This window comes from Bolinopsis microptera, chromosome 10 (assembly GCF_026151205.1).
Source record: "Bolinopsis microptera isolate Bmic1 chromosome 10, MBARI_Bmic_1.0, whole genome shotgun sequence".
Taxonomy (NCBI): Eukaryota; Metazoa; Ctenophora; class Tentaculata; order Lobata; family Bolinopsidae; genus Bolinopsis; species Bolinopsis microptera.
Genome location: NC_087081.1, coordinates 606,666 through 627,381, shown reverse-complemented (window position 1 = coordinate 627,381; position 20,716 = coordinate 606,666). Strand labels below are relative to the sequence as shown.

Here is a 20,716-nt window from a genome sequence, read left to right as displayed (position 1 = left end):
AAATTGAGAATAATTGGCAAAATTCTTACCGAGCAACCAAAATTCAGCAATTTCTTTTTAAAATGTCCCTTTTTGAATTCTGCAAATCGGTTGTTGGGAAGCTGCGTTGTGGCTTTGTCAAAATTGTTGGTTTTACACTGTTTGTATTGTCGCGATCAGAAGTGACGAATATAATTATATATATATAAACTAATTACAATACTACAATTAATCTATTACATTTATTGACGCGATGGAAGTATTTTAAGCGGGCATATCCTGTCTAAACCCAGGATGCACTACATAAAGAATTTGATATTTGTTGTAACTTGTTTGCATGAAAAGCATTAATATATACATATATATTCTTATATGTCCGCAAACAGCACACTCGTTCAAAACAAGTTCCTAGTACTTTTCTTTATATGATTACTCAACTAAACATTCTTACTTCTGAGTGTACACTTACACTTATACTGGCTCACGTACGAAACCTATTATATTGTTACACGGAGAATCTCTGTGAGGGCGAATTTATACACAGTTTACTTACACATTATTGCGCTGGGTATTTGCATTGTTTATCATCATTAACATTAAGGTAAAGTTGTGATTGTTTTGTTAATTGAGCACTATATTGTTAGTTAAACTATTTTGCTAATTGGTTTAATTAGTCAAGGATATCTTACTTATGAACTGTTCTTCAGGCAGTACAGCTGAGCAAATCGTATTCCACAACAAATACAACACTTGTATACAGCACTTGTATTACAAGTGCTATGGAGGTCACTCCGAATAACGACTGTGAATCGCAAAATGTGATTGTGAATGTTGCAGCTGATGATTTTCAACAACTCGAAGCTCCAGGTTCTATTAATGCACTAAACGGTGAACCACCGTCTGATTTGTGCGACAGTGATGAACAACCTAATGAAAATGTCACAGTAACAGTAGATGATGGTCAGCAAACTAAAGTTGCTAAGGATACTGGGTGGTGTCGCTCCATTTTAAAATGTCCACCTCGTACATTATCAGGTTTGTAATGTCTTACTATTAGCTTATTCTCAGCGTTGTTAATAACAGTCATTTGTTTTTGTCCGTCGTTTTCACTTTTCATAATTTAATCAACCACCGGGCACCGTGATACTTACGTGTACCACTTGAGACTATACAAATAGCCACCCACAATAGACTTGAGACTATACAAATAGCCACCCACAATAGACTTGAGACTATACAATTAGCCACCCACAATAGACTTGAGACTATACAAATAGCCACCCACAATAGACTTGAGACTATACAATTAGCCACCCACAATTGACTTGAGACTATACAATTAGCCACCCACAATAGACTTGAGACTAAACAAATAGCCACCCACAATAGACTTGAGACTATACAAATAGCCACCCACAATTGACTTGAGACTATACAAATAGCCACCCACAATAGACTTGAGACTATACAAATAGCCACCCACAATAGACTTGAGACTATACAAATAGCCACCCACAATAGACTTGAGACTATACAAATAGCCACCCACAATAGACTTGAGACTATACAAATAGCCACCCACAATAGACTTGAGACTATACAAATAGCCACCCACAATAGACTTGAGACTATACAAATAGCCACCCACAATAGACTTGAGACTATACAAATAGCCACCCACAATAGACTTGAGACTATACAAATAGCCACCCACAATAGACTTGAGACTATACAAATAGCCACCCACAATAGACTTGAGACTATACAAATAGCCACCCACAATTGACTTGAGACCATACAAATAGCCACCCACAATAGACTTGAGACTATACAAATAGCCACCCACAATTGACTTGAGACTATACAAATAGCCACCCACAATAGACTTGTGACTATACAAATAGCCACCCACAATAGACTTGAGACTATACAAATAGCCACCCACAATTGACTTGAGATTATACAATTAGCCACCCACAATAGACTTGAGACTATACAAATAGCCACCCACAATTGACTTGAGACTATACAATTAGCCACCCACAATAGACTTGAGACTATACAAATAGCCACCCACAATAGACTTGAGACTATACAAATAGCCACCCACAATTGACTTGAGACTATACAAATAGCCACCCACAATAGACTTGAGACTATACAAATAGCCACCCACAATTGACTTGAAACTATACAAATAGCCACCCACAATAGACTTGAGACTATACAAATAGCCACCCACAATAGACTTGAGACTATACAAATAGCCACCCACAATAGACTTGAGACTATACAAATAGCCACCCACAATTGACTTGAGATTATACAATTAGCCACCCACAATAGACTTGAGACTATACAAATAGCCACCCACAATAGACTTGAGACTATACAAATAGCCACCCACAATAGACTTGAGACTATACAAATAGCCACCCACAATTGACTTGAGACTATACAATTAGCCACCCACAATAGACTTGAGACTATACAAATAGCCACCCACAATTGACTTGAGACTATACAAATAGCCACCCACAATAGACTTGAGACTATACAAATAGCCACCCACAATTGACTTGAGACTATACAAATAGCCACCCACAATAGACTTGAGACTATACAAATAGCCACCCACAATTGACTTGAGACTATACAAATAGCCACCCACAATAGACTTGAGACTATACAAATAGCCACCCACAATTGACTTGAGACTATACAAATAGCCACCCACAATAGACTTGAGACTATACAAATAGCCACCCACAATTGACTTGAGACTATACAAATAGCCACCCACAATTGACTTGAGACCATACAAATAGCCACCCACAATAGACTTGAGACTAAACAAATAGCCACCCACAATAGACTTGAGACTATACAAATAGCCACCCACAATAGACTTGAGACTATACAAATAGCCACCCACAATAGACTTGAGACTATACAATTAGCCACCCACAATAGACTTGAGACTAAACAAATAGCCACCCACAATAGACTTGAGACTAAACAAATAGCCACCCACAATAGACTTGAGACTATACAAATAGCCACCCACAATAGACTTGAGACTATACAAATAGCTACCCACAATAGACTTGAGACTATACAAATAGCCACCCACAATAGACTTGAGACTATACAAATAGCCACCCACAATTGACTTGAGACTATACAAATAGCCACCCACAATAGACTTGAGACTATACAAATAGCCACCCACAATAGACTTGAGACTATACAAATAGCCACCCACAATAGTCTTGAGACTAAACAAATAGCCACCCACAATAGACTTGAGACTATACAAATAGCCACCCACAATAGACTTGAGACTATACAAATAGCTACCCACAATAGACTTGAGACTATACAAATAGCCACCCACAATAGACTTGAGACTATACAAATAGCCACCCACAATTGACTTGAGACTATACAAATAGCCACCCACAATAGACTTGAGACTATACAAATAGCCACCCACAATAGACTTGAGACTATACAAATAGCCACCCACAATAGTCTTGAGACTATACAAATAGCCACCCACAATAGACTTGAGACTATACAAATAGCCACCCACAATAGACTTGAGACTATACAAATAGCCACCCACAATAGACTTGAGACTAAACAAATAGCCACCCACAATAGACTTGAGACTAAACAAATAGCCACCCACATTAGACTTGAGACTATACAAATAGCCCCCCACAATAGACTTGAGACTATACAAATAGCCACCCACAATAGACTTGAGACTATACAAATAGCCACCCACAATAGACTTGAGACTATACAATTAGCCACCCACAATTGACTTGAGACTATACAAATAGCCACCCACAATTGACTTGAGACTATACAAATAGCCACCCACAATAGACTTGAGACTATACAAATAGCCACCCACAATTGACTTGAGACTATACAAATAGCCACCCACAATAGACTTGAGACTATACAAATAGCCACCCACAATTGACTTGAGACTATACAAATAGCCCCCCACAATAGACTTGAGACTATACAATTAGCCACCCACAATTGACTTGAGACTATACAATTAGCCACCCACATTAGACTTGAGACTATACAATTAGCCACCCACAATAGACTTGAGACTATACAAATAGTCACCCACAATTGACTTGAGACTATACAAATAGCCACCCACAATAGACTTGAGACTATACAATTAGCCACCCACAATAGACTTGAGACTATACAAATAGCCACCCACAATAGACTTGAGACTATACAAATAGCCACCCACAATAGACTTGAGACTATACAATTAGCCACCCACAATAGACTTGAGACTATACAATTAGCCACCCACAATAGACTTGAGACTATACAAATAGCCACCCACAATAGACTTGAGACTATACAAATAGCCACCCACAATAGACTTGAGACTATACAAATAGCCACCCACAATAGACTTGAGACTATACAATTAGCCACCCACAATTGACTTGAGACTATACAAATAGCCACCCACAATAGATTTGAGACTATACAATTAGCCACCCACAATAGACTTGAGACTATACAAATAGGCACCCACAATTGACTTGAGACTATACAATTAGCCACCCACAATAGACTTGAGACTATACAATTAGCCACCCACAATAGACTTGAGACTATACAAATAGCCACCCACAATTGACTTGAGACTATACAATTAGCCACCCACAATTGACTTGAGACTATACAATTAGCCACCCACAATAGACTTGAGACTATACAATTAGCCACCCACAATTGACTTGAGACTATACAAATAGCCACCCACAATTGACTTGAGACTATACAAATAGCCACCCACAATTGACTTGAGACTATACAAATAGCCACCCACAATAGACTTGAGACTATACAATTAGCCACCCACAATAGACTTGAGACTATACAATTAGCCACCCACAATAGACTTGAGACTATACAAATAGCCACCCACAATAGACTTGAGACTATACAATTAGCCACCCACAATAGACTTGAGACTATACAATTAGCCACCCACAATAGACTTGAGACTATACAAATAGCCACCCACAATAGACTTGAGACTATACAAATAGCCACCCACAATAGACTTGAGACTATACAAATAGCCACCCACAATAGACTTGAGACTATACAAATAGCCACCCACAATAGACTTGAGACTATATAAATAGCCACCCACAATAGACTTGAGACTATACAAATAGCCACCCACAATAGACTTGAGACTATACAATTAGCCACCCACAATAGACTTGAGACTATACAAATAGCCACCCACAATTGACTTGAGACTATACAATTAGCCACCCACAATAGACTTGAGACTATACAAATAGCCACCCACAATAGACTTGAGACTATACAATTAGTCACCCACAATAGACTTGAGACTATACAAATAGCCACCCACAATTGATTTGAGACTATACAAATAGCCACCCACAATAGACTTGAGACTATACAATTAGCCACCCACAATAGACTTGAGACTATACAAATAGCCACCCACAATTGACTTGAGACTATACAAATAGCCACCCACAATAGACTTGAGACTATACAATTAGCCACCCACAATTGACTTGAGACTATATATATATAATTATATGGAAATTTATTAAATTGTTTACTATTTTATTGCACACGGTTTTACCCTTCTTCCCATTGTAGACTTTATACATATCATTTTTTATACATACCATATAAATTTAAATTATACATACCCAATTTAAAGTGTTTTAAGCCTCCAAGATCTCCAAGCAACTAATTTCTTTAAGTGAATCATCTTCCCGAGAGAATTACTGTTTTATGCAGAGTTAAAAAATTTACAAGTGCAAATATTCACAAGCATGATATAATACAACTATAAAATTATATTCATAGCACGATATCACCGAGATTGTGTATCTAAAATCAAAAATGGATAATTATCTTCGATTTTTTTCTTTGTTTCAATTCTTTTCTTTCGAACAGTCGTACTATGACTATGTGTGGTCTCAACAATTGTTATCATGTTTGATCGCTCCAATAAAATTGAAGATGTTCATGATGCTGAAGCTCATGGTCGTGAGACTGTTGTATCTTCTACTGTTGGTGAAGAAAGAGGGTCCCAAGATTTAGCCGCAGATTATCATTCAATCTTTAAATGTCCTATACGTACTTTAGCTGGTTCGTATTACTATTATTGACCGAATGTCCTAATCTTAACTTGTCTTATAAATAAATTCGGAGTTTAGTACCAGATGAAACGATCAGCATCGAGTTTCACAATAACATTTTTCAGGTTGGACGTTTTGGTTGATTCTAGTAGCAGTTAAAATTGCAGCTATAACTCTTGTGATAATCTACGCAATAAGGGGTAAGATTAAATTTAGCACATTCGTCGAAAATCAGTCTACAAATTCAGTTAATTCCAGGTCACCCTACTATACATGCTTCCATATCATACCAAACCGTGGTTGCATTTCAGTTACATTATTGTAACAGTAACCGATTTAGTGGTTGTATTTCAGTTACATTATTGTAACAGTAACCGATTTAGTGGTTGTATTTCAGTTACATTATTGTAACAGTAACCGATTTAGTGGTTGTATTTCAGTTACATTATTGTAACAGTAACCGATTTAGTGGTTGTATTTCAGTTACATTATTGTAACAGTAACCGATTTAGTGGTTGTATTTCAGTTACATTATTGTAACAGTAACCGATTTAGTGGTTGTATTTCAGTTACATTATTGTAACAGTAACCGATTTAGTGGTTGTATTTCAGTTACATTATTGTAACAGTAACCGATTTAGTGGTTGTATTTCAGTTACATTATTGTAACAGTAACCGATTTAGTGGTTGTATTTCAGTTACATTATTGTAACAGTAACCGATTTAGTGGTTGTATTTCAGTTACATTATTGTAACAGTAACCGATTTAGTTAACGGTGGGTGGACCGGCTGGACAGACTGGTCAGTGTGTACAGTAACATGTGGTGGAGGAACACGGTACAAAACCAGAACTTGCACTGATCCTGTCCCTGCACGTGGTGGAGTTGATTGTGGTGGGGATCAGGGTGGAGTGGTTACAGAAGCTTGCGCTACTCAACAATGTCCAGGTACTCTTTATAGAGACCATCTTTATTAAGTCTTTACATCTTAAATAGCCTTTCCTTTAAGGTTTTGTTCCTTAGAATTCCCAACGATGTTCCACTGGCTTTCTCATGTGTTCCTGTACCCCGGTATTATTTATTCTGAGGACCCCAGTCAGAGTTTACCCCTTCATATAATTTAACCATATCCCCTAAGTTATATAATCTCAAGTTCATTTTATGTTGACATTCTCCTCCAAATTATTTTGCGTTCTCTAAGCTAACCCATGCCCTTTACTTCTGTGTTAATACCTTACTGTCGAAGTTCTTTAAATGCCAAGTACACTGAACACAGACTGCAACAGTTCGCGACAAAATAGTTTGTTTGTAAGCAGCGAATGATTGTGATGTGATAGTTGATTTTTTGAACAATGCATTCGCCGAACTGAGAAGGAGGAGGAAAAGGAGGGGAGAAGGAGAAATAGAAGGAGAACAAGGAGATTATAGTGCATACTGCATTAACCAGAAGAGAAGGACGAGAATGAGATTGAGAGAAAGGTAGAGAATGAGGAGAAGGAAGAGATTGTCAGACTGAGGAACAAGAAGAGGAGGAGGAAATTAAGGAGAAAGAAAGGAATAAGGAGAAAAGAGAGAAGAAAGAACAGGAGAAGAAAAAGGAGAAGTAGAATAAGCAGGACTTAGATTACTGCACTGGTAAAACCCGAAATTTTTAGGTAATTAAGTAACAATTTTGCCCAAAAAATCATGAATCGAATTATCTTTGGGCAATAATTCTTACTCGAAAAATTTTGAATTTCGTGTCGTTTTAAAAAAACGAGATGTTCACTTCTTCTGGTCGTAATATCATCAACTTTAGTTTTGGGAATGCTTCAATGGCGCATCACCTTCTTTGAAGATGTCAACATGGTTACTTTTGGTAAACTCCTGGGATTGCTCGCGTTATTAATGGTTTTGTGGTATTTATAGTTCACATTGAGGACTTGACAGGTCTTGTAGAAAAAACATTATTTTCAGTCTAATTTCATGAAATTTGAATAACAAATTTATGATCCTGATTTTTTAAACCAGTTGGACAGAATTGTTTTAAAATTAGAGGAGACAAAATGAAAAGCGATATATTAAAAGTTAATGCAAGATCAGGGGAAATCAGGGCGAACTTCAGTACATCATAACTCTAAAACATATTATTTTCTTGTTTAAAACATCAAACTGTCTAATTAAGCTACAAACTACAACAAGCACAATCTGCACTGTCATCTACTGAAGTTCTAGAACATTCTCGAACATTCTAGAACATTATCGAACATTCTAGAACCATCATCTAAAGTTTTTACATAAGAGCTACCGAAAAACGCTACGACGATATAGTGGTTACGAGATGTCCGTGTCCGTAAAGGAGTAAAAACCAAAACACACAAAAGTTGACAGCGCTGTCGTCGGTTTTATGACAATATTGTCGTCGTTATGACAACAACACTGTTGTCACCATGACAACACCGTTGTACAACTCTTGCGCTTGTAACAGTCCGGGGGATTGGTTGAGGAACTTATCCGTAGAATCCACCCTCAGCGGCGTGCTCAGCGACGATCTCTGCTGACTCGAGCATCATGTCGTCTGGGGGAAAACCGGGTCAAGAAAAATGCGCAGTATTTTTAAAAATTTACACGAATTACACACTTTTCCGATGGAATCGAGGACTTAGAAGTTAACTTAGAAATGAAAAATAATGTGGAATATTGTTGGATAAGAATCAGAAAATTTGTGACCATTTGAAATCAAGTAAGAGCAGAAATAATACCAAGTTGCCCATCCAATAACGAACATTTAGTACTAGTAGACAAAAGCTTATAAATTATAAAAAGTAAGAAACTAACCGTTCTCACTGAGCTTATACATTATAAAAAGTAAGAAACTAACCGTTCTCACTGAGCTTATACATTATAAAAAGTAAGAAACTAACCGTTCTCACTGAGCGCGGCTGCGTAGGAGGTCGCCAGACTCAGCACAAAGGTGCTGAAATATCACCATAGTTACAGTTACAATGTTTAAAACAAATCATTATAATTACAATGTTTAAAACAAATCATTATAATTGCTCATAATTCATTTATTTTATAAGCCTCTGTGGACTTGCAATTAACTGATCATACGGTTCAACTGCAATTTAACTTTAAGATGATTGGAAAATTGAAGTGAGTTGTTTAATTTAGTTAAAGTACCAGAGTTCTTGTCATAAGATTGTAATTATTTAAGTTGGACTACATGATGAAGTGTGAGTGGACACTTTAATAGCTTACTGTATTTATTTGTCTAGCCAAGTTCTACTGGGTTAAACTAGGTTTCTTAAACTTATCCGCTGGCTAAATTAAAGCTAAATAATCCTCTTAAATTGCAATGATCGCTCGTAAGTAATCCTTCCCGAGGATTTACTTTTGATTAGAGCGAACTGCAATTGGGTACTTAAATTTGTCCTGTAGTTGTACTTATTACTACCGCTTTGTTCATCTGTGCATTCAATTACGAAATATATCTTATAATTAGACTTAAGTAGGTTTTAATGAGTGGCTGTAATTTAATGAATTTTCACCCAGTGCAGAAAAGGTCATAACATCAAAATTATTAGTACCTCAGGTTTAATGTTCCTTCAGAACACTCATTAGACTGTAATATTTACGAGAAATTTAATTTAAACAGGATATTGAACATGTCTATGAGACACGGACTATACGTCTTACTAGCTCATGATCTTAAAGCTGGAATAGACAAAGTCTGCTTACTGATACAAACTGTAATGCTAGATAAAATTAAAAATACTATACAAAATTCGGATCAGCTTATCGTGGACTGAACAGGATCAGTTAATCCCCGGTTTGGATGAGATTATTGAGAATGGTGTATATATCAGCGAGTCTAAGTCATCGTTTTCAAGCCTTAATTAATCAGAATTAATAGCCAAATATTCATTTGTTTGTCTATAGAACCCGTTCCCAATCTCGGATTGTAAAATGATCCAACTCAATTCTGAGTTGCTTGGATCATTATCCAATACGAGATTTGGTGAGTCTAATTTTAAATCCTTCTAATTTCTGTGCTTCTGCTGCTGGTTGTTATCAGTTGTACTATTTCCACTTAGAAATTCAAATTCTCTTACGAAAACTGTAGGTTGTGGAAACCATAGTCTTATTTTCGGTCGAAATCATTGTGATAAACTACAACACATTAATAATGCTGAAATGGACGCTAGAACAGTACAATGTTGCTGGCAGCCGAATTAAAGCTTACTTTAACTTGAGAGTCTTAGACTAAATTCAGAAGCCGAAAGGCCCAGTTTCTTATGATTCTTATTCTACAAATGATAGTTTTATGCGAGAAAGTCTTGTGCAAAAGGGCTCATGATGATGTAGTGGTTAGTAAATATGGGCATTTGGACAAGATTTCACAATAGATTGCCTTAAGAATGGTTATGTGGCCAAGAAATTTCATTGTTCATAAAATGAATCGTTGTTTAGATGATAAAAAATGGTAGCATGCAGTCAAGATTAAGAGTAGATACTACACTACAGGAGTAGTACTAGTAGTACTCCTGTACTTGTAGTGTAGTATCTACTCTTAATCTTGACTGCATGAGTAGTAGGGTAGCACCATAGTAGAGTAAGATTGACTCACAAGACAATGTTGAAGATATCGTTTCTGGAGAACATGGTAGATTTGGACTCGTTGAATGGGTAAGAGTTGATTGATGTGTTCGTACAACTGAAGATAACTGACCTAGACTCGTTCTCCCCCTCCCTATATACGGCCAACCATCACGCGCGCGCCACATATCACGTGGGCGTGCTGCTTTTATCACATGACCCGCGTGACGTCACGATATTGCATTAACCGGCCGAGACGCACGTGCTGCAGTGATTACGAGAAATAGTGAATACTGGGAGCAGTTAGCCAGGACGGAGAGTACAATGATGATTGAGTGAAGGTCTCATGGTGTGTAGAGGTGGACAATACTGGCCGGGGGGTTTGCTCCTCATTATCTGGGACCAGATGTTAAAATTCACGGGTCCTGTCATCCGTTAATGGAAAGGTTGGTTTAGATGCACAATGCCACCGGCTGTAGATTAACCTACAATGATAACCCGTCCCCCTAATGTTAACAAGTATTGCAATAGCGTGATGAGTAATAATGGACAATGGAGGATGTTTCAGTGGTGGCAATCTGTAATCGCACTTGTCAGTGATTATATCAGATGTTTCTAAAGAGCAGATATTGGAGGGTAATCTTCACGTAGAGCTAAATTTAGCAGGGAGTCACGGTGAGCGGTTACCGGAGATTATCAGGATTTAAGATATAACCAACATACGTGCCCACTTTTGAGGTAGATTACTGGTAGTCAGGGGTACTGGTAGTCAGGGGTTACTGGTAGTCAGGGGTTACTGGTAGTCAGGGGTTACTGGTAGTCAGGGGTTACTGGTAGTCAGGGGTTACTGGTAGTCAGGGGTTACTGGTAGTCAGGGGTTACTGGTAGTCAGGGGTTACTGTAGTTAGGGGTTGTATTCTGGTAGTCAGGGGTTACTGGTAGTCAGGGGTTACTGTAGTCAGGGTTACTGTATCAGGGTTTACTGTAATCGGGTTACTGTAGTCAGGGGTTACTGTAGTACAGGGGTTACTGGTAGCAGGGGATTAACTGGTGTAGTTCAGAAGGGGGTACTGGTAGACAGGGGTTACTGGTAGTCAGGGGTTACTGGTAAGTCAGCGCGGGTACTGGTAAGTCAGGGGTAACTGGTAGTCCAGGGGTTACTGTAGTCAGGGGTTTACTGTGTAGTCAGGGTTACTGGTAGTCAGGGTTACTGGTAGTCAGGTGGTACTGGTAGCAAGGGGTAACAGGTAGTCAGGGGTTACTGGTAGTCAGGTGACTGTATCAGGGGTTACTGGTGATCAGGGGTTACTGGTAGTCAGGTTTACGGTAGTCAGGGTTACTGGTAGTCAGGGTATACTGGGTCCAGGTTCCTGTGGTCAGGGTTACTTGTGGTCAGGGTTACTGGAGTCAGGGATACTACTGGTAGTCAGGGGGTTACTGGTAGTCTGGGGTTACTGGTAGTCAGGGGTTACTGGTAAGTCATGGGTTTACTGGTAGTCAGAGAGGGGTTACTGTAGTCAGGGTTACTGGTAGTCAGGGTTTACTGGTAGTCAGGGTTACTGGTAGTCAGGGGTTACTGTAGTCAGAGGGGTACGAATCAGGGGTTACTGGTAGTCAGGGTTTACGGTAGTCAGGGGTTACTGGTAGTCAGGGTTACGTAGTCAGGGTTACTGGTAGTCAGGGTTTGCTGTAGTCAGGGATTACTGTAGTCAGGGGGTTACTGGTAGTCAGGGTTACTGGTAGTCAGGGTTACTGGTAGTCAGGGTTACTGGTAGTCTGGGGTTACTGGGTATCATGGTTACTGGTAGTCAGGGTTACTGGTAAGTCACAGCAGGGGTTACTGGGTAGTCGGGGGTACTGGTAGTCAGGGGTTACTGTAGTCAGGGGTTACTGTAGTCAGGGTTACTGTAGTCAGGGGTTACTGGTAAGTCAGGGGTACTGGTAGTCCAGGGTACTGGGTAGTCAGGGTTACTGTAGTCAGGGGTTACGGGTAGAATCACATGTTGTAGTACCTGGTAGTCAGGGGTTACTGGTATCAGGGTTACTGGTAGTCAGGGATTACTGGTAGTCAGGGGTTACTGGTAGTCAGGGGTTGTATTCTGGTAGTCAGGGGTTACTGGTAGTCAGGGATTACTTGTATTCGGGGTTTTTTATTTCTGTAAAGTCAGGGTGTACGGTATCAGGGTTACGGTAGTCAGGTTTACTGGTAGTCAGGGTTTGTAAATCTAGGAGGTACAATGCTTTTGCTAGGGCTGATGTCTTGAGACACTATTAGAGAGTGGGTGGACGAAAAGCAGAATGTCTCGAGGTTATCGTTATGGTTCCCTGAGCCAGCACCAAAAGCAAATTTTACACAATTTAGCTGGTTGGCATATAAGTAATAGCAGTACGTTGCACAAAGGGTGGTCAATGGGTTATGTTATATTACTGGTAGTCAGGGGTAACTAGGGGTAACTAGGAGGTAACTAGGGGTAACAATAGGTTATGGAAACAGTTTCTAAGATTTGAGGATTAGTCCGATGGTTTATCACAGTTAAAAATAGTTGACAAGTGAAAAACTCGAATATGTTATCAATTAAGTATTCATAGCGATATCTATATGAAAATAAACAAATTTTCTTATCAGCAGGGTCTCAAAACAAGTAACAATTACGACGATTACCTTCAACATCAACCTTCCAATCAAAACTCAAATTTCTAAAACCTTCCAATTAAAAAGCAGATTTCCAAAACTGTCCAACCAAAAAGCAGGTTTTCTTCCTCCAAATGATTTCCCTGACATATAAATAGCAACACTCAACAGATTTACGAAACCTAGTTCTACGAAATTATAGATCTCAAAAAGGCCGAGTGATATATTATAAAAATCTTATAATTTGCAAAAAAAAGGAATCGCAGTTATGTTAATTAACAAATTCATGTTAACTAGTTCACATTAGTGTTAATTTGAATTATATTGCTAGAGATGAGTTCTAAAAATAAAAAGAAGGTTAATAACGGAAATCTTTACACATAATTCATAACATGCGATTATCATTGAACGAAATGGAAGTTAAAATACCGGATATTTTAGAGAACAGTAATTTATAATTATTGAGCTTGATTAATTAACTAATTAACTAGTTGATTAATTAGTTAAATTAATGTGGAGCTTGATGGAAATCTTAATAAACCCAATCCTTACCGGCTTATATGGCAGATACATACCCCATGATAACTTAGTTGTCAGGTAACATTTTCATGTTTAATTCTTAAGCTGATCAGAACAGTAAAAAGATTAACATCTTATTAAATCCAGAAATGTACGTTTATGGACATTCGTGCATTAAATGCAAGCATACAGCTTCCTAAAGCTGCTAGGACAACTTTTTGAACGAATAATCGATTAATCAATTTCAATAACTTAATTAATTGTGATTACTAAATAAGATACTTAAGTATAATGTATTTATAACTTATACTTAAGTATAAGTATAATGTATATACTTATACTTAAGTATAATGTATTCAAGTATTTGTAAAATCATGAGGCAAGGATCTGGCACTTGTAACAAGTTCAATCTTCCTGCTCCAACCACATCATCAATGTCAAGCAATGCTCTAAGTACAAGAGGTTATCAATAACTTTTTACAGCAGAAAACAGTATAATATAATATGTAAAACTAAAAATAAAAGAACGCAACATAAAAATAATAATTCATCTTGCAGATCGATACGGATAGCGATTGTCTTGAATTTTCCTAATTGATACGACCCTCGAGTCTCGACCAAGCCATTCGGCATCGTTTTTATTAGTCCTAATGATTGAAGCTCAACAAGCACCGCAGAAAATTGAATCCACTCGGATCAAAGTGTCTCACGGTGGAGGCTGCACAAATGACACGTAGGTGACCACCACCATCACCATGGTGACCACCACCATCTAGGTGATGACCGCTGAGTTGGCTGGCGACTGCTGGAGTGACCGCTACGTTATTGTTTTTCATCCATAATTTTTAGAAACGCTAACTGTTCTTCAGAGAAACCCCCGAGTACTGAGTTCCGCAAGGAAGTGCCCTGGGGGCTTATAGAGCCGTCAACTGGGCTTGTATCACTGAAATAGAAGTATTGTTAGGGGTGAATTTTACAGCTCCGGAGGTAAAATGCTATTTATAAACCATGCTATTTGACCAGCGACAAAAACAAAACCAGCGAACAACAACCAACTTACCAACTCCCTCACTCACTAGGCCTAAGACAGTATGACAACATAAAGCCATGAACTACACGGTTCCATTTCCTAATGCTAACATTACTGAACAGCACCATCTTTTACTGATATAGCATAAAATCTTGGTTTTGAATAGATCAGTTCCTAATGTTAACTAACCCAATATTATCGCGAGTACTTTGTTGTTGTTTGTCACGTGGCACTAATGAATCACGCGTGACGTCACGTGAATCACGCGTTACGTCACGCGACGGTATACTCCGGAGAGAGTCCCTAGTGGACAAGTCTCGAGGTGGCAGGGGGTCACGCGGCTTGTACCGGAAGTTTTGTAGATCAGTTACTGAACTAGCCGCTCGTTCCATCCTTCCTCCCGACTCTATACCTGACAATAGTCACTATCATTCAATTTCACATTCCTGACTAACTTCATTTTCCTTCGTGTCAGACACATATTTTAAACATTTGGTGTAAAATGACCATCGGCATCAAAAGTGTGAAGAAAAATAATAATAAAGAAACAAACCGGAGTCGTTAGACCGGGAAGGGCTAGGAAGCTTGTTGAAGCTGGCTGCTGCAGTCATAGTCCTTCTTAGAGCTGGGTCTTGTTGCGCCTGAACAGAAAACAAATTAATCAATATCTTCCCAATATGTTCTATCGATATGCGTTATGATATTGGCCGTGCCATTTTCAGCTCGATCAAAAGTGAAGTACTTGAGTAGCTATTGTAATTTCATTGAATATTTCTGCCTATAAACAAAAAGCAATCAGCATGTTCATTACAACTTACAATAACATGCTGATCAGTTTTAGAGTTACACGTGATGCCCATATAAGGAGTTCTAGAGTTCAGTACCTAGCACTAACTATACTAATTCGTTATTGAGATAAATCCAATCACGGTTATTCTAAAAGCAGAGATATAAAACCACACATTTACCCAATCATCATCACATGAACTGAAGTAGTACTACAAACCTGGGGTATGTCCAGTAGAATTTTACTGCCATCACATGGTCCCATGTGGGTCACGTGATTAAAGTTACTCGGCTGAGATATCTCAATCTTTTCCAACCTGACGATGAGTTTAATTAATTGTGACTGATCATAGTTATATTTTCTCTCTTTTCTTTTGACTAAACATTGACTGGCACCACGAGCCATCAACTACAAAATACTGTTTATTCGCCCTTTTGATATTTTCCACAGTATTTTGAAGTTTGGCTCTTACAAACTTATCCACATATAACAAAACAAATCTATCCATAATCCAGGAATAGCAGAAGTGTTTTTTGTACAAAAGAGTTGAGAAATTCTGTCCCAGCTATTTTAAAAGTTTTGGTGGTTCCCGAAAAGTTTTCACTTAATATGAGGTATATAGGGGGGGAGCCAAGTGGATATTTGTAGATATTTGGATAATGTCATCCACTTTTTTCGTGAATTATCCATTGACAATAATCTACAAATATCTACATTTATCTACAAAAAATGTAATCTCAAATATGTGCCCAGAAATTCTACTATATTTTTGGAGATAAATGTATAAATTTGTAGAATGTCATCCACCTTTTTCGTGGATTATCCATTCTACATTAATCTACAAATATCTACAAATATCCACTTGGCTCCCCCCCCCTATAGTGTTCACTTAATATGAGGTATATACAATAACTTTAGTACCAAGAGCATGCCCGCTAATTATCCAGTTTTACTGACTTTGGGCGGACGACTTTTAAATATCTTATTTTCAGTTAGCTGCAACGTAATTGCCGTTTCCCTGTGCTTGTTTACACCACAAGATAGAGATCTCATCCAAAATTCTCATATTTAAATTCCAACGTTCAATAATCCAGGTTTAGGTATGTGGTGTAGGAATGCCTAATTCAAGCACTCAAGCCATTCACTGGACTAAATCTTCAATATAACAAAGAGCCTCCCTAGTGAATCTTAATAAATCCTATTTCATAGGACCGCCCATTTCTTTATTTAGACCAATCAACCAAATTCCGCTGGTCTGCAAATTGTAACGAGGCTCAGTAAAGGAGATTCTCTAGAGTAGGTTAGTTTCACCCCAAGACTATGGAACTTAATATGCTTAAGGACGCCATATAGTTTATCTTAAATTTACCTCATATATGAAATGTGGATGATAAGTTACTCATCAGATGAGTAATATAGCAATTTCTTGATTGTATCAATTGTGGTACGGGGAAACTTATCATTAGTACAACTAATAATAGTCAATTATGATATTATAAATAGTAGACATATATTTTTTATCGATAAAGCTTTATCCCAATTATACAAAACAATACCAACCACGCGGTAATACTTAACTAGACAATAGATATTACCAAAATAAAGTCGCCTTTATCAAAGACAAAATCTTAAACTTGACTCCCCGAAATATCAACCATCCTATAGAAATAGAGATTTCACTTGCACAAACCTATTTCTGAGTGGTTGTGAGGCTTGCTTCATACTGTTGATGCTGAATATTCGGCTCTGCCGGTTAGAGGGGCGGGACACGGTCGATTTCTGAGGTAATTAGGGTAATTATGTAATTAATCAATTATATTTTTAAACCACACGTGGGGCAATGGGTCTAAAACCTGGGTATCAACTACCAATTCTCGGTTCGATTACAATTTAGTTGATATTAATAGCGTCTTTAAACCTTTTATTAAGTGCTTTCGGCTGGTCAGGTTAGAAATAAAGCCTCAGATAATTATCATAATTATTATCAACTGATGATCGCAGTACTTGATTACTCAATATACTGAATTTCGAATGAATAAAGCGTTTCGTAATATGATTGTAAACTCGATAATTTCCCGTGAAATACTCGTTAATTTCGGAATTATCATTAATAAAGCCCTGCTCTCCCGTCCTTACCATCTGGCAACAGAAAGCTAACGATCTCTGCCTTCTGATTGGTTCAACCGAGTCACATGACAGTAATAAGCGGTCAAACAAACCCACGTGACTGATTTAAACGGTAAGACCGGTAGGAGGTGTAATTAAGTGCTAATAGCCGTTATATTGTGTAAATGAGTAGGATAGAGTGGATCACACTGACCAGCAACTAATAAGTAATAGTTAATACTTATACTAGCTAACTGCACTACTAAGTAGCTAGTAGATATTATTTAGACTGCTGCTCAATAACACCCATTATATCTACCAGCTTTATGTGTAGCTAGTAGACATTTAGACTGCTGCTCAACAACACCCAGCTTTATCTGAGCAATTGTGGGACATGGTAATTAACTAAACCTCAAAAAGGTTGATGTAACCACACTGTGTACAGCTGTTATGTGGGCTGATACGGTATAACCTGCTACTTTAGGCAGTTTTAGACAAATGAATTACTAAACAATTTATGAGTAAGGAAATTTCTTTCTTTAGTGCGAAATTAGGTGAAAAAAACGACTTACGATTTTAACGGATGCATTTTCTCGTCTTCTGATGCCTCCAAGGATGACAGGTTGCTCTTGCTCTTCCAATCGAACATCCCTGAAAAAGTTGGGTATTAGTCACGTCATCACACCACGTGACGTCATCACACCACGTGACGTCATCACACCACGTGACGTCATCACACCACGTGACGTCATCACACCACGTGACGTCATCACACCACGTGACGTCATCACACCACGTGACGTCATCACAACACGTGACGTCATCACACCACGTGACGTCATCACACACGTCATCACACCACGTGGCGTCATCACACACGTCATCACACCACGTGACGTCATCACACCACGTGGCGTCATCACACACGTCATCACACCACGTGACGTCATCACACCACGTGACGTCATCACACCACGTGACGTCATCACACCACGTGACGTCATCACACCACGTGACGTCACCTGAATTTCATAAGAAGATAACAGTGATTCAATGCGAACCGAGGCCCCACGATTAGCTCCCATTTCTCAATATTGTCCTTTTCACAAATTTACCGTTCAGGTGAGGAGTTAACGTTAGTTGATAATAACGGAGATACTGAGAAAGAGGAGGGTTTACTGCGATATGGTGGAGAAAGAGTGTGCGCTACTGGTTTCAGCTACAGTACCGCCAGAGCTGTTTGTCGTGGCATGGGCTTCCAGTATAAAGGTAAACTCTCTTACACTGTTGGATCATGGATGATGTTAGAGTCTATAACACTTCAAATGCTGTTATTCCTCTTTCAAAGTTTGAGTACCGTTCGATATGTTGCTGCCAACTAAAACTACTTGACACAGGTGCCCGCTGGCTAAGTGGAGTTGAGAGCAGCCCCTTCACTACAGAGAGTGTCCACATAGCCTGTAAATCCAGTGACTGGTCTACTTGTACAGCACAGCCCGAGTCTAACTGTTCTCACTCCCTCACACTAACATGCGGACCACGTATCAGTGACTGTGGTCTTGTAAATGGTATAGAGGGTGCCTGCAACTTGGCTCTCAGCCAGTTCACTTTACCTGGTGCACATAACACTGGTTCAGGCTCATTTGGACCTATGAGAGTTAGAGAGGACGCTCCTATTGATCCTGATCCGGAGCTTTTAGCATGCTATTATCAAAACCACGACATTTCAATAACAAGCATGCTCGAACTTGGAGTGAGACATCTTGATATGGACGTGTCTTATATAACGGAGGAAGAATCTAAATCCGGGGAGTACTATGAGATTGGTATTGTGCTGGTACATGGCCTGGCTTACTCCAAATCCCTGAGGAGGGCTCTGTTGGAGATAAACACCTGGCTGGGTAAAGCTGAGAACAGAAACGAGGTGGTTGTTTTAAGGGCAGATAACCACCACGGGGACAAGAGACAGGAGATAGCAGGGGCGCTGGAGGACGAGTTCAGTGTGGTGACTAGTACCAAGATGAACCCCAGTCCTAATCCGCTTCTTGGTGACGCGGTCAAGAGAAACGAGAGACTTGTTGTGTTCATGAACGAGGAGTTTGAGCCTGAAAACAAGCCAAATATGCACCCTTTGAGATTGGTTGGTATTTTTATTCCGTTAAGTGGTGATTCATTCATCGCTTGTTATAGTTTAGTGCGCTTAAATTTGATAACATGCTCCATCTTGAAATACCATTAACATGACACAACATTGTGACAGGTTAGCACTTGAAATACCATTAACATGACCCAACATTGTGACAGGTTAGCACTTGGAAGACACGCTACATATCATTCAGTTGCTTTACAGAGGAGGAGCTGATTGACATGATAAAGGAGGATTCAGATACTTCACTAGAAAACCACCAGGTAACACATAAATTTAATCGATCAAGTTATTTATCGATCAACTAAGCGTGTTAAAGTAATAAGTAATATTTAATTAATGACTTAACCTGCCAGGTGGAAGTGGCCTGGTTTTACAGCTGGGGGCTGTGTATAAAAGATATGGCGGCTAAATGTGCGGGGGAAGAGTTCAACAAGTGGAGCGGAATTAATAATGCTGTACATGAACTTTACAATAGACCAGTTAGTTACTTACTATAGATTATGTGGGGCTGGAGGATAAGAGCGGGTTAATGAGGACGGTTGTGGACGAGATTAATAGGAGGAATGTGGAACGTTATGGAATTTAGTGATTATTATAATGTACGGGTAAATGCCTCACAGAATGGCTAGCCTCACAGAATGGCCAAATTTGTAAATGTTTTTGTAACTAATTTTTTATAAAAGACTGGTAGGTTTTGTGGATACCATATGAAACAAAAGTCTTCTGGCAACACTTCCTGTGGTGAA

General features: G+C 38.7%; 3 protein-coding genes and 1 long non-coding RNA gene across 4 annotated transcripts in view; 1 reads left to right on the top strand and 3 right to left on the bottom strand.

Moving 5' to 3' along the window:
* LOC134821779 (uncharacterized) overlaps positions 1-20,716 on the bottom strand; it is a 474,787-nt gene that overhangs the window by 230,821 nt on the left and 223,250 nt on the right. The gene's annotated exons all lie outside the window — the stretch shown is intronic.
* LOC134821697 (uncharacterized) lies at positions 886-20,533 on the top strand. The gene is made up of 7 exons (XM_063832407.1): positions 886-1,014; positions 6,296-6,370; positions 6,941-7,117; positions 18,944-19,090; positions 19,219-19,961; positions 20,126-20,230; positions 20,324-20,533. Exons 4-7 carry the CDS (start codon positions 19,072-19,074, stop codon positions 20,465-20,467), a joined length of 1,011 nt encoding a protein of 336 aa, XP_063688477.1. The 5' UTR covers positions 886-1,014; positions 6,296-6,370; positions 6,941-7,117; positions 18,944-19,071; the 3' UTR covers positions 20,468-20,533.
* On the bottom strand, positions 8,230-10,911 carry LOC134821984 (uncharacterized). The gene is made up of 3 exons (XR_010161096.1): positions 10,779-10,911; positions 9,073-9,125; positions 8,230-8,726 (listed from the first exon to the last, which is right to left on the bottom strand). It is a non-coding gene; the product is annotated as an uncharacterized LOC134821984 (long non-coding RNA).
* The window catches only part of LOC134821696 (serine/threonine-protein kinase MRCK alpha-like), a 36,559-nt gene continuing 29,474 nt past the window's right edge, over positions 13,632-20,716 (bottom strand). The window contains 6 exon segments of the mRNA XM_063832406.1: positions 13,632-14,841; positions 15,118-15,340; positions 15,482-15,569; positions 15,935-16,031; positions 17,406-17,494; positions 18,394-18,472. Of these exon segments, the coding sequence (XP_063688476.1) occupies positions 14,721-14,841; positions 15,118-15,340; positions 15,482-15,569; positions 15,935-16,031; positions 17,406-17,494; positions 18,394-18,472 (697 nt within the window). The 3' untranslated portion in view covers positions 13,632-14,720.

What these genes read in the sequence shown, in the direction of transcription:
- LOC134821697 (XM_063832407.1), top strand. An exon ending in ATATGCACCCTTTGAGATTG is followed by an intron (nt 19,962 to 20,125) that starts GTTGGTATTTTT and finishes ACATTGTGACAG; the next exon opens with GTTAGCACTTGGAAGACACG. An exon ending in CTTCACTAGAAAACCACCAG is followed by an intron (nt 20,231 to 20,323) that starts GTAACACATAAA and finishes TTAACCTGCCAG; the next exon opens with GTGGAAGTGGCCTGGTTTTA.